Source organism: Squalius cephalus, assembly GCF_949319135.1.
Source record: "Squalius cephalus genome assembly, chromosome: 15".
NCBI lineage: Eukaryota > Metazoa > Chordata > Actinopteri > Cypriniformes > Leuciscidae > Squalius > Squalius cephalus.
This window is the reverse complement of record NC_137136.1, coordinates 16,878,726-16,896,918: the sequence shown is the minus strand read 5'-3', so window position 1 is coordinate 16,896,918 and position 18,193 is coordinate 16,878,726. Positions and strand designations below refer to the sequence as shown.

General features: G+C 35.2%; 1 protein-coding gene across 3 annotated transcripts in view; it reads left to right on the top strand.

Moving 5' to 3' along the window:
• Positions 1–18,193, top strand: part of spaca6 (sperm acrosome associated 6) — a 45,881-nt gene that overhangs the window by 4,423 nt on the left and 23,265 nt on the right. For 2 of the 3 annotated variants that reach the window (XM_079893922.1, XM_079893923.1), the window contains exons 4-6: positions 8,659–8,762; positions 11,167–11,380; positions 14,157–14,266. The exons of the other annotated variant lie outside the window; for it this stretch is intronic. In XM_079893922.1, the coding sequence (XP_079750048.1) occupies positions 11,256–11,380; positions 14,157–14,266 (235 nt within the window). In that variant the 5' untranslated portion in view covers positions 8,659–8,762; positions 11,167–11,255. The remainder of the gene's footprint in view (positions 1–8,658; positions 8,763–11,166; positions 11,381–14,156; positions 14,267–18,193) is intronic. 3 annotated transcript variants of the gene reach the window in all.

The following is an 18,193-nucleotide window of genomic DNA, read 5'->3' as shown; positions in this document are numbered from 1 at the left end:
ATTTTGTAACAGCATGCTATCCTATCCTCTGTCTGTCCAATGTGTTTTATATCTCATGTCTGACTGCATACCTGTCTCCACGGTGATTATCCTCTACTGCCCTTAACCTGATGGTTCCTGCTAACCGGCCGACACATAAAAGCGTAATGGCAGTTTAGCAGTCAAAAACAGCCCTAAAATGATGTTTGCTTTCAACATAAATCTATGGAGATGAATTTAAGAGCTTTTACGTTTTGGCACTCTTATTTTTAGTTCCCTGTCCAGTGACTTTTTTTTTGTTTGTTTTATGTTCTTAAAAATGGTGTATTTTTGTAAGTACTATGAGATTTTCTTTAACTTTTTACAGTGTATCATTTAATCGCAAATGTGCATTGCTTTTACTGCATTAAAGCTTTAAAATCACAGATGACAATTCGGTTTAGTGATAGAGGTAGAAAATAATGTGAAAGATGCTTGAACAGATGCTTACATTTTATTCCTCAATCTGCACCATAAATCCATGTAAGAAATGAGAGAATGTAAAAAACTTTCTGAGTGAACGAAGTCCAATTGTCTACTTGGGGTCCAGGGCCCACTAGGGGGCCTCAGCAACCTTCTAGGGGAGCCTCAAGATAAGTTATAAGGATAAATTAAAATAAGAATATACAAATAAAAAACAAGATATTTCTTATTTTAATTCAATCTTTGTCTTTGAAGAACCAGGATTCTAATGGTTATGGAAAAGCTGAATATATGAGGAAGCCTCATTTTAAAAGTGTGATTTCTAGACCTGGAAAATGTAAAGAAATAAAATCTTGCTATGCCATGGCCATTTTTATATTGAATATGCATTTTTTTTTCTATTTATGCTAAGCTCTAAAATATTTTAAAATGTCCTTATCCTTAATCCATCATGAACAACTTGAAGACAACTGGCCTTTGAAAACTGTTGAGTCAAAAATGTTGAGAACCACTGGTCAAATGTCTGTCAGTTATGTACAGCATCACAAAGGGAGTTAGCTAGGCACCAGTAAGGGGGGAAATTGACATTTAGGGATATTTGTTCAACTGTCTGTTATAGGTTATAGTTTCATACCGAATATGGATTATATTTGACCATCCCTGATTCACTCACGTTCTCATGCTCTGAGTCAAGCAAACCTCGAAGCAATGAATGTTCCAATTTGGGAATATATATATACACATGTATACTAACTCTCTCCCATTATTTAGTTACTTTTTATGGACTTATATATACTGTATATATATTTTATATATAAGTCCATAAAAACTAACTAAGTAATGGGAGAGAGTTAGTTAAATACCAAATATGCTTTTTGTTTAATTTTTTTGTTTAAATAATAATGTACTGTAGCCTGTTTTATTTCTTTATTATTTTGTGTTTTGAAATCTCTATTCCATCTCTGTTTTCCTTATTTTTCTTCATTGGCCCACAACTGCATTTATACACTACATATACACTTGAGCCTCCAGTCTTGAATACCACTACCAGTACAAAACAGTATAATGGCCATTGACTCTCCATATGTTCAAGTGTCTCAGATTGCTTGAGCCTGCCCTTACTGAAGTGCTCAGGAAATCAATAGGTTGAACATCAGCGCTGCCTCCTCTCTTACAATTTCTGGCTGTGGAATAGAATGTGGAAAATTAATTTAGCTCTGAATACAAAAAAACAATACTAACAGAGACATAGTGAACCTCCACTGCTCATGTTTTCATGACTGATATATTACCATGTGCATTTGTTATTGTGAAGAAAAAACTATATTCCTCTCTGTATAAATATATCATGTCTACATAATGGAACATAAATGACAATTTGCCTCGTTCTTCTGGTATCAAATGTGTCTGCAAACACTTCTAATTGGCCTAAATTGTAGTGGTGACTAGATATTGTGTACACATTTTAGGTAACCTTATGTGACTCATATCTAAATAGCTCTTTCATCAAATCTCAACCCACTTCACCATCCAAATTAGACTGAATTAAGACATTTGTTGGAGAGCTGATGCTTTTTTAAAATGACAGGTGAATGTGCAGTAAGTTAAATTGAGCAAAAAATGCATCTATATAACATTTCTGAAATATTATCCGGTCTAACGTTCAGTTGTATTAAAGAGAGTCTGGCAAGCAAACATTTGTATTCTTGCTTGGAAAAAAGTATTCAGTGCTACAGCTCTCATCTAATTAATTTGATTCCTGAGATGCTGATCATAACTGCAAACCCTTTTTAAATAAATTAATTTCAGTTGAAGTACTAAAATGTATTAAAAAATATAATACTAAAATTTAATAATAATAATAATAATAATAATAATAATGTAATAAAAGTGACAAAATTTAAATGAGGATTGAAAAATGAATGAATACTATAATAAATAATACTGATATCATTCCAATCTGTATGACTTTCTTTAAGAACGTTTTAGCTATTTTTGCTAACACAATGAAAGTAAATGGGGTCCAAAACAAAACATTGGACCCTACTTACTTCCTTTGTGTGGCCAAAACTACACTAAGACAATTTTCAAAATATCTTCTTTTGAGGATGAGTAAAAGATGACAGAGTTTTAGTTGTTGTTTTTTTTGTTTTGTTTTTTTGTGAGAACTATCCCTTTAAGAATAATATATATTTTATTTCAGAGGCAGTATTTCCTGTGGAGCTGTTTTTCATGTGATATTCTGCACCTGCATAATCAAATGTGCTGACAATATGGGGCTAATTAACAGTTGCCTGACTGCTGTAATACTGTGTTTTTACCTGGAGTGCTGACTTACAAATTGCTGGAGAAGAAGTGGTACCGTGGCTATTGTGTGTTCAGTGAGTGTGCGCTATGCTTTTTTACACAAGGTGACATAGAAGTGTTAATATGCATGACCAAGGTACAATTATATTAAGTCTTGAGTGACTGTATAATTGCACGTGAGGTTTGCTAGTGTGTGTAAAGCGATCGCGGGTGTGTGTGCGTACAGTGGTCGCGTGGGGGTTAATATCTGCAGTCCAGAGGAATGTGTTTCGGGTCAGCAATGAGAATTCCTCAGTTCTGCATTAGTAGGTCACAGCGCTGCTGCTTGCCTCAGCAAACTCCCTCACTGGCAGACTTCTCTCTTGTTTTCTCACCTTCTCCACTTCCCTTCTTTTCCTTTAGCTAGGTCTGATTTTCATTTTTCAACCTTCACTTTTCCGACATGAAATTGTTTCGCATCCTCTCATTCTTTCTTTGTTTCCCCTCTCTCCTGCTAAGACGACTGAGGTGTAGGGGGTTGGGTGAAAATGAGGAAAAGCTGTATGTGTGTGTTTGTGTTATATAAATCTAGCCACATGCACTATTCACTCTTGCCGTCTGGTGCTTGTGTTTGTGTAGGATTTATGTTGAAGATCTTTCTTATTACCAGATGCCCATTTCACTCAGCTCTGATAAAGTAAAGAGGGAGTACCTATACATTACCATTTGAGGTCAGTAAGATTTATTATTTTATTTAGCAAGGATGTGTCCGTAAACACAGTTATAAACTGATAAATGCTGCTCCTTTAACTTTTTATTCATCAAAGCAGGCACAACTGTTTTCAACATTGACAATAATAAGAAATGTTTCTTGATCACCAAATCACATTTCTGAAGGATCATGTGACACTGAAGATTGGCGTAATGATGCTGAAAATTCAGCTTTGCATCACAGGAATAAATTACATTTTAAAATGTATTCAAATAGAAAATAGTTATTTTAAATTGTAACAATATTTCACAATATTACTGTTTACACTGTATTTTTGATCAAATACATGTATCCTTTGTAGGCGTTGTTTCAAAAACATTAAACATCTTATCGACCCCAAATGTGCTCTACTCATTCAAAAGTATCTAGCACCCAAAAATGAAAAATGTACTCACTCGTCATTATGTCTTTTTTAAAACTTTATGATTGTTTTTTTTTTGAGTGAACTATTCTCTTAGGATTTCTTAAGTAAAATAGGGAAACATAACCTAGGCGGCAACGACATAAGCCACGCACAACATGTGCACTCATTAACGTGCACTGATTCAAAAGCGTGCAGATATACAAACTGGGGTATTATGTACACATTCACCAGCGAAAGCAGGGCGATATTTGGTTTTAACTTTAGAAATTCAGTTGAACATATGGCCTGCAGCTTCAGGGTCGACCCGCTTTTCAATTGTACCTTTGTTCCTGCGTCCTCAGTGCTCTTTTATTTGTGTTATATCCCTGTCTTTCTTGTGGAGATACCTTTCTCTTTTCTACCTCTCTCTCCCATCTGTGTCTGCTCCTTGTTCATGTCTGCATCCCTATCTCCTGCCTGTCTCTGCTATCTTATCCTCTGATCCTACACTGTCCAGGCTGTTATCCTGCTCTTATTTCTTGTTGTGTGTGTGTGTGTGTGTGTGTGTGTGTGTGTGCGTGTGCGTGTGCGCGCGTGCATCCAGAAAATTGTATTTATGTCACACTCTGTCCCCAAAGCTCAATATGTGTCTTTATGCTCTTCTTGGAATAAGGGAAAAGAGAGGCAGAGTTTTAAAGGATTTGAATGATATTTTAGTCAATTTAGAAAAAATGAAACAAATGAGAAACTAGGTTTATTTTGACATCTGAATTAATGATAAATTGTTATATTTAGATTTGTCTTATCAACTACATTGCATTTATTGCTGCAATATCAAAATCTAGGACTGAAGATTTGAGCTTAATTACATGAGAAGACACTCTTAACAGTTTCCTTAATGGTTTTAAAATGTTTGAAATTATTGAGATTTATGCTGTTTCCTTCTTGGAGAACTTACAGCTTAGACAGCTAGTCCAATACATTTCATTCTTGTAAAACCAAGTTTTATTAGACCTTCATATTGTCATAAGTTAAATTGTAATCGCTTGTGTCTTCCGTCTTGGGGTTATTATACATTTTTGTTTGCTGTTAACATAGCAAATGGACTGCATGAGTGTTTTTTTTTTTTTTTAAATGAGATGGAATAAATTAAAAAAGAGGGTCTCAAGTATTTTTCTTATTTCACTGTACCGTTAAAAAGTTTGGGATTGGTGAATAAAAAAAAACAGTAAAACAATAATATTTTGAAATATTATTACTAATATTTGAAATGTAATATATTCCAGCGATGGCATAGCTGAATTTTCAGCATCATTACATCATGCTGATTTGGTGCTCAAGAGAAATTTCTTATTAAATAAATTTTGAAAACAGTTGTGCTATACTGAATATTTTGCTGGGAACCTTGATACATTTTTTGTCAGGATTCTTTGATGAATAGAAAGTTCAAATGAACAGCATTTTTTAAAAATAGAATTTGTTTTACAATGTAAAAGTTTTTACTGCTCATTTTTGAACATTTTAATGCATCCTTGCTAAATAAAAGTATTTCTTTAAAAAAAAAAAAAAAAGAAAAGTTAGAAAAACCTTTGAGGGACAGTAATTGGGGGGTTTGCATTTGCCTTTTTATGGAGGAATAGATAAGGAAAATGATTATTTTTGACTGGTCCGGTGTCAATAAAAGAGATGGTTGGTGAAAAAGCAGCTGTGGCTTTTGAGTACATGGAGTGTTGAGGAACTACACTTTAAGATGAAAGCCGTAACCATGGTTCCCCTCCTCAAGATGTTTGCTTTTAGCAAAGAGAGGTCAGGAAACAGATCAAGCGCAAACACTTGTGCATTGTTCAAGTTCAAGGAGAAGTTTAATAGAAAACATGGTAGTAAAAATTGTATAAGATGAGTAGATTTGCGCTGTAGCATGATATATTCAGTTTCACTGTTTGGTTTAGTCACAGTGAGAGCATGTTTGGCTCTTAAATTATTTTCGATTGCACTTCAGCTGTTTCCTAATTAATATGATGACAATTTTTGTGCATTAATGACTTGAATACTGGAGAAAGAGTTACTCTGTGAACTTAGCTTTTTGGCTTTATACCAAGCTGTAGATTTCAGCCTGACCCTTTCTGCCAGTGGATTCGAATGGTTATGTAAAGTTAACCGGTTAATGTTGACATGATTGATGTTTATTAGAAAAACAGAGAACAATACATTTATTTGTATAGCGCTTTTCATACATATTGTTTCAAAGCAGCTTTACAGAAAAATGCATGTTTCTACATTACAATTTAGAGTGATCTGTTATCAGAGGTGACTATGTCAAAGTAGTGTCCATATGTCAAACATACAGATTAAATAATACAAATCATGCAGTTAGCTAATATGTATTAATTTAGGCAGAAAAAATGATCTCATTAAAGCAATTATTACAAGTTGTGATCATCATGATTACAATATATAGAAAATCTGGCACGGGTGCATGTTGATTCAGAGTTGGCATCATCTGAAATCCTCACAGGGGTTGCCGTCTTCACTTCACAGGTGGTGGGGCATCTGAAATCTTTGTAAGAGGCTGGATTCAAACTGGAGCTGGCGTACTCTCTAGTTACCTTGGCATCCCGAGGTAGAAACAGAAAAGCAAGTGGAAAATAATTAGCATAGCTACTGTTAATAACATTTCAAGCAAAAGATTTCATATGATATAACTGGAGTACAATGTTATGAGGAGCATTATGTTAATACTTGGCTAAAGAGATGTGTCTTTAATCTAGATTTAAACTGGTAGAGTGTGTCTGAGCCTCGAACATAATCAGAAAGTCTAGTCAGGAGTTTAGGAGCCAAATGCGAAAACGCTCTCCCTCCTTTAGTGGACTTAGATATCCAGTTTCACTTTATTTTGGTGGTCCGTGTAACACATTCTATTGACTAGGGCTTATAAGTAATATTGCACCTACTGTACATGTCTACTAACTCTCATTAGAGTGTTAGTAGAGTATTAGTAGACTGGTAGGGTTAGGGATAGAATAAGTTGACATGTACTTGCAAAGTTACCTATAGTCAGTAGAATGTCTGTTGGAGGACCAACACAATAAAGTGTTAGCAGATATTAAGCAGACAGTCTACTAATACTTCAATGAGAGTTAGTTCACATGTAGTTGCTAAGTTACTTATAGTGAACAGAATGTACAAAAGGGACCATCAAAATAAAGTGTTACCAGATATTCTAGGTACTACCAAAAGTCCAGAGTTTTTTGACCTTGAGCATGATGGATTGTAGGGCGATAGAAGATTGGTTAAATACACAGTAGCTAAACCATTTAGGGCCTTAGGTCAGTACCAATACTTTGTAATCGATTACAAAACTTAATAGGTAGCCAATGTAGAGATTATAAAATTGGAGTTATATGATCATATTTTCTTGACCTGGTAAGAAGTCTAGCAGCTGCATTTTGGACTAACTGTAGTTTGTTTATTGAGGATGCATGCAGGTCAACCACCTAGAGCATTGCACTAATCCAGTGAATGCATGAACTGTCTTTTCTGCATCAGAAACCAATAGCATGTTCCATAGCTTAGCAATGTTTTTGAGGTGGAAGAAGGCTGTTTTTGTAACATTTGAAATATGATTAATGAAAGTTGCTGTCTAATATAATGGCGCTTTTCCATTACCAGTACCAGCTCGACTCGACTCACCTCGTCTCGGCTCGGCTCGGCTCGCTTTTCGCTCCGTTTTCCATTGCAGATAGTACCTCAACAATAGTACCTGGTCGTCATAGCGACGCCGCAGGAAACTGCCGTGACTTAATCTTCTACGCGAGACCTTTATTTTACTGTCTATGCACGAGACACACCCGCTACCCACACACACAGGACAATGGAGGAAATCGAGTGTATGCTGTTTTTGGATGTTTTTGTTTTTGCTGTTTTTTATTCAGGATACTCCGTCTGGCGCGTGCAATGATGACGCAGTGAATAGTGACGATTCTCTCTGACCAATCAGCAGTCTGCCGTGTTTTCACGTCACATTTTAGTATGGCCTCAGCTCGCTTAGAACCTCGCCGGAGGTGGTATGAAAAAAAGTACCTGGAAGCAGGTACAGGTACAACTTTTACACAGTGGAAAACCAAACAAAGCCGAGTCGAGTCGAGGCGAGGCGAGCCTGTACTGTGTAGCGGAAAAGCGCCATAACACCCAGGTCTTTAACTGTATAGAATGAAGTAACAGTAACGTTACATCCTTAGATGCAAAATGTATTTTAAGAGATTCTGTGTAGAGGATTTTGGTCCAATAAATACCTCAGTCTTATCCGAATTTAACAGAAGAAAATTACTGGTCATCCACTATTTTATATCACACTCAACTTGGATAGTTATATATTTCATCACGACTAGATGAAATCTCTAAATTGAGTATCATCGGCATAACAGTGGAAACTCATTCCATGTTTTATAATAATATTACAGAGGCAGTATGTATATTGAAAATAGCAGAGGGCCTAGAACAGACCCTTGCGGCACTCCAGAATTTACAGATGTTAACTTGGATGATTCCACGTTTGACTAAACAAAATGGTAACGTCAGATAGATAAGATTTTTACCATCCTAATGCCTGTCCCTGAATACCGGTGTAATTTTGCAATCGATATATGAGTATGTCATGATCCATAGTATCAATAGTGTCAAACGCATCACTAAGATCAAGTAAAACTAGTATTGAGATGCAGCCTTGGCCAGAAGCTAGAAGTAATTCAATTGTAATTTTAACTTTTTCATAGATATATTTTTTTTGTGCTCAGCTGTGCTCCCTCTGCCCTTTCAGACAATGTTCAAGGTCACAGCCGGAAGGTCAGATGTCAAAGCCAGGGAAATGTGACACGTCCCTTCCCCCCAACTCTTGACCGACGACCTCCTGTGTTGTGTCTGGTAGGCTGATATGTGTCTGTATTTAACCCCTCATGGGATGCCCATTATCATGTGCTGTTAACACACAAACTCTTCATCCTGTGTGAAAACCATTCAGACACCTTCCAAAATATCACATAAAAATTACATTATTTGTGGGGAAATTAATTATATATTTTATTTATATATATATATTTTATTTTTTTTAATTTACATAAAAATGATATATACACACTACCATTCAAAAGTTTTTTTAAAGAAGTTAATAGTTCTATTCAGCAAGGAGTCACAGTGAAGACATTTATAATATTACAACAACAAAAAATCAAATAAATGCTGTTCCTTTTTCATTTTCAGCAAAGAATCCTGAAAAAAAATCATAGTTCCACAAAAAAAAAAAAGAAGTAATAATGCATCACAAATGTTCTCAAAATTGATAATAGTAAGAAATGTTTCTTGAACAGCAAATCAGTGGTTAGTTCACTGGAGTCAAGTGAAAATAGGACTTGTGTAATGTTTGATAGTCCTTTTACTATCCATGATTGCCAAAGTGGTCCTTCTATACACATATTTATATGATTATGTTAATATATTTGGTGGTATCTTTAGGGATCAGACGGCAGATCGCAGTTGCACTATCAAAATAAACCACTGAGATGAGATGGTCTGTAATCACTTTTCCTGCCTTTTGATTGGTGGAATATTATTCTGTTTTTCTCTATTATTAAAAATTTACCAAAACTGAAATCTATTAAAAAATTACAACTACCTTCTAAAACTAGAAATAGTATCCACTGATCAGTGCTTTACTCATCTGCCACAATAATTCAATGTCTTTAAATTATCTTCATTTGCAGGCATTTCTCAACAAATACTGATATGCACTTAAAAACAATTAATAATTCAGCATATATAATGTTTATATTCTTATTTTTAAAATAGACTATCATTTGAAAGTCTTACTTTAATTCAGAAAGGATGCATTGATTTGATCAAAAGTGACTGTTAAGACATTATTTATAATATTACAAAAGATATTACAAATATTTATATTTCCAATAATAAATGCTTTTGAACTTTCAATTCATCAAAAATTCTTGGAATTTCTTTTTATCAATGTGTCCACAAAAATATTAAGCAGCACAACTGTTTTCAACATTGATAATAATAATAAAAAAAATTCTTGAGCAGCACATCAGCATATTAAAATGATTTCTGAAGGATCATGTGACACCGAAGACTGTGCAATGATGTTGAATATTCAGCTTTGATATTATAGGAATAAACGACATATTATAATATAAAAGTTATTTTAAATTGTAATAATATTTCCCAATATTACTGTACAAAATCTTACCGACCCTAAACTTTTGATGGTAGTTTGTGTGTATATACTGTATATTATTTACTATATGTATGGATATTTTTTTCTGAGGGCATCCTTAAAGGTTTTATCAGATTTCGCACACTGCAAACAAATTTGTACTTAAAGTATTGGAAAGTAAACACACACACACACACACACGCATTCACATAAATTCGGTTCTGACTCACCCCACCAACAGAAAGTCAATAACAGCACAGGAATGATTAATCAGTGGCTCCATTGTCCAATTCCACCAATTCCCCCTCCTCTCTCACACACTCATGGGCCCCTCTCATGGCATAGTATTGATCTGAATGCATTTGCCTTCCATTTATCCACTGAACACAAAGAACTGTGAACTCACCCGGTACTGTGCCCAAATCCATCTAGGGAGGGATCACTTGCTTGCCATAGACATGCATAAATAGGTTTAGGGTAAGCGTTAGTCAATGGAAATGTACTCCGCAACAGCTTTAGCCTGTTTTTCTTTTTTCCTGCTTTTTTCCCCCGAATTAATTGACAACATCTCGCATACTGTTGGTCATGTGTTGTGAGGTCACATTATTTGGCAGCATGATACAAAATTACAAATTACTGCACACCAGCAGAGAAACATAAATTAGATCATAAAAGTCAATATTCAAGCATAAGATATTAACATTCAGGAAATGGGAAATCTGGATATCATGCAGTGGTGAGTGTGAGAGAGAAAAAATTAATTAAATGATGCAATTGGCTGTGTGAGTTAAAGGAGCCACATGCACAATATTTGATGCTGGAAAAATGGTATACCAAACAAACATATACTGAAAATCTGACCGTTTTGCACTTTCTTTACATAAAGTGAAATGAGCTGATATTATTTTCAGAAATCTGTGCATTGTGACTAACTTATATACTTTCGATGTATGATTTTTAAATATTATATTTACTATATTTATTTGTTTATTTAGAGTCTTCATTCTCTTTACTCTTAATGCTTTAAAAAATGCTTGTCAATCATCACACTTTACTGTTTGTGTGTGGCTGTTTGTCTGTGTGTTCCTATCTGAAAACCAGCAGAGGGATTTGAGAATAATTTGACGGACAGCCTGTTCAAAGCCCTCCCTGCCTACCCTATCATTCTGGTTGCCGAGAGTCAGGTTGCCATGACACCAGACTGTTTTGTCTGCCCTTTGACCCCTTTAAGAGGTGCTTTGGTCAATCAGGCATTACCCGTGAGGGGCCAACCGAGGGGGGAAAGATGGAGCGACATTTCCTCTCTAAAAATGAGGTACAAAAGGTTCTATACATCCGTTGTATGCTGGGGTACCGGCACAGTTATGGGGAGGCACAGGCGCGCACACACACAAACAAAAGGCACAGATGAATATATCCGTGGCACAGTTCTGCCTTGGAAAAAAAATGAAAGGATCTATGAGGTCCCTTGTGTATACGGGTCTTGTGCTCGTGATAAGAGCAGCTACCAGCAGATTTTCAGATGAATGCTTAGTGGAAAGAATAGAACTGCACAATTTGATTATAAGAATAGCCGCTTAAAAATGGGCTTTTAGAGAAAATTAAAGCACTTTATTTTACTTGGCTTTAAATTATTGATGCTAATTGATTAAAATGTAATTGGATAAAAAATATATAATTTATTTAATTTAATTAAAAAAATCATTTTAAAAATACCATTAAAAAAACATTTCTATTTTAATGTATTTTAAAATGTAATTTACTCCTGTGATCAAAGCTGAATTTTCAGCATCGTTACTCCAGGCTTCAGTGTCACATGATCCTTCAGAAATCATTCTAATATGCTGATTTGCTGCTCAAGAAACATTTCTTATTATCAATGTTGAAAACAGTTGTGCTGCTTAATATTTTCATTGATGCATTGATACATTTTTTTTTTCAAGATTTTCTAATGATTTGAAAGTTCAAAAGAAAAGCATTTATTATTGGAAATATAAATCTTTTGTAATATTATAAATGTCTTTGCTGTCACTTTTGATCAATTTAATGCATCCTTTTTGAATTAAAGTATAAAAACTTTAATGATTATTAATTGTTTTTAACTTTATATCAGTATTTGTTGAGAAAAGCCTGCAAATGAAGATAATTTAAAGACATTGAATTATTGTGGCAGATGAGTAAAGCACTGATCAATGGATATTATTTCTAGTTTTAGAAGGTAGTTGTAATTTTTAGTAGATTTCAGTTTTGGTAAAGTTTTAATAATAGAGAAAAACAGAATAATATTCCACCAATCAAAAGGCAGGAAAAGTGATTACAGACCATCTCGTCTCAGTGGTTTATTTTGACAGTGCAACTGCGATCTGCCGTCTGATCCCTAAAGATACCACCAAACCTATTAACATAATCATATAAATATGTGTATAGAAGGACCACTTTGGCAATCATGGTTAGTAAAAGGACTATCAAGCATAACATAAGTCCTATTTTCACTTGACTCCAGTGAACTAAGGCCTGACAAGCCTTTGAAATTAATCCTTTCTAGCCAGAACTGCAGCATGATTCCTCCTCTCCTCGGAGAATTGTTGTGACTCGCTGTGAGTCCTCGTCAGGACTGATAAGATTAGCGTGGGTTCTGTTCTCACCCTAGGACACACAGTATGTGGAACAGAATAACAGCTCATGGGAATTTATGTTGCTCTGTTTAATGGCGTTAGATATGTTATGCTTCAGACTATGAAATTGGCCTGGAACAGAGAATTTGTTTGGTTTTCTCTCCCTGATAGCCGCATAAATGAAGATAATGGGTGATGAAAACGAACTTACTTTGGTTTCTGACGGCTCCTTTCATTTCAGTTTATTTCCGTCGTGAGCGTTGACCTGTATGTGACCTGTTTAATATGCTGTGTGCAGATAAGATTATTGCCAGGCGGAAGGGTTCATTTTTTTTCTCATGCAGATGAACACAGAAGCCTGTCAAAACAGACATAAAATATGAATTACATACCAGAGATCTGGGGCTGGAGTTTGTCTATATTTAAACACTTATGTGCATTCTTGGCATGATGTCACAATTATCTGGGTAAGATGATGCGTCAGGGGAAAACCCTGGGTGTCTGGATAAAAATGAAAAATGAGAACACAAGCGTGCAAGCAAAAGAGCAGAAAATAACTTCAAGCTGATTTTGTTGCATAAGAATTATTTAATCATTCAAATTTACTGTGGTTCCAAAATTAATTTGGATGGACCCGACCACATGTAAAAATATATATATATATATCAATGCCTTTGAATTATAAAACAAAGTAGGATTGTTTTTAAAGAAAGACTTTCCACAAAAAAAAATTCACGTGATTTTACTTTATAACTTATTTATGTGATGGCAAAGCTGAATTTTCAGCATCATTACTCTAGTCTTCAGTGTCACTTGATCCTTCAGAAATCATTCTAATATGATGATTTGCTGCTCAAGAAACATTTCTTATTGTTATGAAAGTTGTGAAACTTTTTGTGTAAACCGTGAGACTTTTTTCAGGATTCTTTGGTGAATGGATCAAGTTCAAAAGAACAGCATTTATTTTATATAGAAATCTTTTGTAACATTATAAATGTAATTTTGACCAATTTATTGCTTCCTTACTGAATAAAAGTATTAATTTCTTCTTTTTTTTTTTTTTATTCTCACTATTAACTAACTGTTAACTATGACTTTTGCCTCAATAAACTCCTAATTACTGCTTATTAATAGTTAGTAAGGTAGTTGTTAAATTTATGTAAGGGATGTAGAATATGGTCATGCAGAATAAGGCATTAATATGTGCTTTATAAGTACTAATAAACAACCAATATCCTGGGCAACTAGTTAATAGTGAGAATTGGACCCTAAACTAAAGTGTTACCAAAATTTGAATAGCCCCTAGCTTCTGAATGGTTGTGTAGTTCTGAGAAAAAAGTTATGAAAATGAACAGTTGGGTTATTGTTTTGAAATCGAATTCAACATTTTGGAGTTTTTGTGGCCACTGTATGTACAATGCTATTAATTTGTGTATTTGTTATATCTTTTGAACCTTCGCTCAATTGTCTTTTCAGAAGCGGGGAGGCATCACCTGAGATCCGCTCTGGTCCTCCTCTGGGACTTCAGGTGTTCACTCCTCATGCGACATATACAGCTCAAAGCAGACCAGCTGGTCAGAGATCAGGTAACCACACTTTTCTCTCCGCCCTTGTTATCTAAACCTACAGTGCTGTTCTCAGCCTTTTGTGTGGCGGCTCCAAATAGTTCTTTTTGTTATTGTTTATTATCAGTTCCTTTATGACTATTGCATGTTCCTCTGCATATCTCTCATATTTCTGCCATGGATTGTAGGTCTCTTTATGAATCAGCTTTTATCATAGAAATATTTTTTGAACCACCTCACATTCGTCTTTTGCTTCTCGCTCGTTTCTTACATTGTCGGGCGAAGCAGCTTCATTTGACGTCAAGTTGCTCTGAATATTTCGGATTGTTCCTGAATGTCATTGGCATTCCATTGTGCACTTACAATGCCAGCTGACCTTCAATATTTTGCAGCTGACCAGAGCTACGTGTGTATATCTCTCTGTTTTCTCAATCCCACCAACATGCCTGGCATACACACTAACCCCTCTGACGTGATTGACAACTCTGCCCTAGCAACCGTTGCCGGGCTGCCCAGGGTTGCCAGGGAATGTGTTCCCATAGCAACACGTTTAACCGCTTTATTTGCCACCTTGAAATGTAGCGAAGGTTTTACAAAGAGGCAGAAAGGGATTACTGCTGAAATTTGCCGTGGAAGAAAATGTGTGGAAAGGTGATTTGATTTTTGAGAATTGTATTTAATTTTTATATTTGTTTTTAAAGTTTTTGTGGAGCTGTGCTGCTAGTGCCAAAGGATTTGTTGTTGTTGTTGTTTTTGTAAGACTAAGTAGATTTAACTAAATCTAATTTTGCCTTTATGGTGGAGAAAGAGCCCATTACTGGCTTACATTTAGTCGAACAGTGCATACAAAAGTATAAAAAACTGATTTAAAATCAGAGATCAATATTAAACTCCCAGCTTTAATATTCCTGTTAATTTTATGGTTTATCATTTAGTTTATCAAGTTCAAACTCATACATATGCGTTTGAGTCGCACAGTTACACATTAAAACTCAGAGACTTCAGAGAACACAAATGTGTTCAGGTTTCTGCATCCAGTTTTATATGAAAAGTGTCCGTAAGGGTTCTGGAAAGCATGAGTGAGAGTGCAGGGAAAGAAGGAAGGAAGGAAAAGATGGATGGGGAGAGATGATTTTAAAAAATACAAACTGGAAGAGGGGATGTTATTAAAGCAGGAACGCATCTTGAGAGGAGGATGCTGAATTTTTGACGTTTTGATTTTAAAGAGAACAAGGGGGTGCAGAGGTCAACAGAGGAAGGGAAAATAAAGCGATTGGATGAATGAAGAAAGGCAGGGTGTTAAGAATGAGAACCGGATAGGTGGTCCAAAAGTAGTGGGACAGAAAGAGGGACATTGGGCTGGGGGAGGAAATTGGGAGAGAACTTGATGACATTCATGGTGGTGTGAGAGGAAAGTTAAAAAGGGCAGGAGTCTGGAGACGAAAAGGACAGGACCAAATAATCTACCTGGCAACACGCTAAAGGAGGCCCAGGTATTGCCATGGTAACTTGCCACAGGATTGTCACAGGTTTTTGACGCGTCGCTCATCTTTTTCTATTCTGTGCAAAAATACATAATCGCAAGAGCACATCCAGGTGTTGACAAATTATGGATTTTGTGTAGTTTGACCTGCTCTCTGAAACACACACAAAAAGATATTTTGAAAAATGTTGGTAACCAAACTGGGTTTTATCGTATGGACAAAATATTCCGAATATATTATTTTATGTTCCATGAGTTGGAATAGAGTTCCATAGAGTCATAGAGGTTTTGTGACGACATGAGGATGATGACAGAAATGATGACAGAATTTTTATGTTTGAGTGAACTATCCCTTTAAATTACTTCCTCCTAAACCTCCTTAATATGCAGAGCAACCAGCTGATTATTATCCAATGGCAGACAGGGAGATTATTCAGGGATATTGGTTTGAAAACGCCACAGAAATTGCACATTTCAGCTTTCACACCAATATATAACACAGTTGACAGCAGATTAACCACAGGTTTTTGTTGTTGTTTTTTTTTCAAAATTACTATAAACATGTTCCACTAATATAAAACAACCAGAAAATATATACATATGTAGTTTTATAAAATTATTTTTGCAAAATTTAGCTGGAAATGTTTTGCTTTCTTTAAAAACAATCGCACCTGGGTTATTATTGTTAACTAAAACTAAAACCATTAAAAACAACATTTTCATTACTTGAAATAAAATAAACATTAACTGAAAAAAATAAAGTATAAACATTTTTTATTGTTTATTGTTATTTTTATAGCTAGCTGAAGTACAAAAATAAATAAACTAAAATCTAAAACACATTTAAAAAAAAGAAAAAATAATATTAAAAAAATAAGAATAAAGAACAAAATTAATTACATTTTAACAAAATTTAAAAAGAAAACAAAATATAAAAATAAAATCTATTGAAAAATATTAACAAAACTAAAATAGTATATCAATGGTACCTGTTTGGTAACACTAGTGGTGCAGAAATTATACATTTCAGCTTTAAACCACACAAACTATCACATTCACATATAACACAGAGAGAGACCCACACATACATTTTCTAAAATAAAATAATTTCTTGCTTCTAATGAAAGAGCAAAGAAATCTTGCTAGGCCTGGTTTTTCAACCAGAATTCATATCTGTAACCACACAGAAAGTCGTAAAATCATTAGCTGAACCTATACACTCATTAAGCTAAAACCTCTTGGATGAATTCACACCACTGTAAACAAATGTGGAGAACAAACACAAAGAAGCCAGCCTGTAGACAGAGCAGCTTATGCTAGTGTAGATAAACACATTTGCATTCCTTTGCATGTATGCCATCTGTGAAACGTCGGCATGCAAAGTGATACGGCTTTAACCTATGGCTCTCGTAGTCCTATGGTGTCTGTGTGTGAAAATGAGAGGTCTCAGAGGAGCGCTACACCACTGCTTTCCTGCTGAATAAGCACTAGCTTCTCTGTTAGCAGACAGACTCCTGCCTCTATATTGCCAGGACTGCAGAATCAGTCTAGACTGATGGAATACGAGCGTGATTTACCCAGCACTCTTCACACATACATACATACACACACACACACACACACACACACACACACACACACACACACACACACACACACACACACACACACACACACTTTTATGTGTTAATTTAGTGATTTTGTAGCATTTCATTGTCATTAAATAAAATTAATAAGTAGATTTTTCTTGAACAGTGTGTGTGCGCGAGAGAGAAATTAGTTTATGAGGGGTTGATGATGATAAAAGAAAACATATTATTAGGGCAGCATAAATATTTTAGTAGTTGCAGAGAGTGGGTGGTTTCACCAAGGAGGTCAGACTATGTGCGTGTGTGTGCGTGTGTGTGTGTCTGTCTGTGTGTGTGTGTGTGTGTGTGTGTGTGTGTGTGTGTGTGTGTGTGTGTGTGTGTGTGTGTGTGTGTGTGTGTGTGTGTGTGTGTGTGTGTTTTCTGCGTGAGTTCGTGTGTATTATATGTGAAGCCACTAATGAGCAGAGACAATGCAGGAGGCAGGGCTGAGTTGGTTCAGTGCGCAATATCACCAGCAGAGGGCAACAATGCCACAACAATGATTGGCAAAGTGCTTTAGATGAGGGTTTTCTGCTTATAGAGTTTGCTAAATATGCTAGAGAGTTTGTTGATGGTGCTTTTGGTGTTTGTGTTGTCTGCCTGTATGTATTGTGTACCCAAACATTACTATTAAATAGAGAATTTTAGGTTAGGTGTAAAGTGTGACCATTTTACTGGACAGACATATATTAGGAGAAAACTAGAAAATTCCAATGAATTCAAGTGGTTTTACGAAAAAAACATTTACTAAATCGAGCCTAAATAACTTTTTTGTTTTTGTTCAAAATTGTAAAAAAAAAAAATCATGTCAATGCGTCATAATAAATCCCTTTTCCA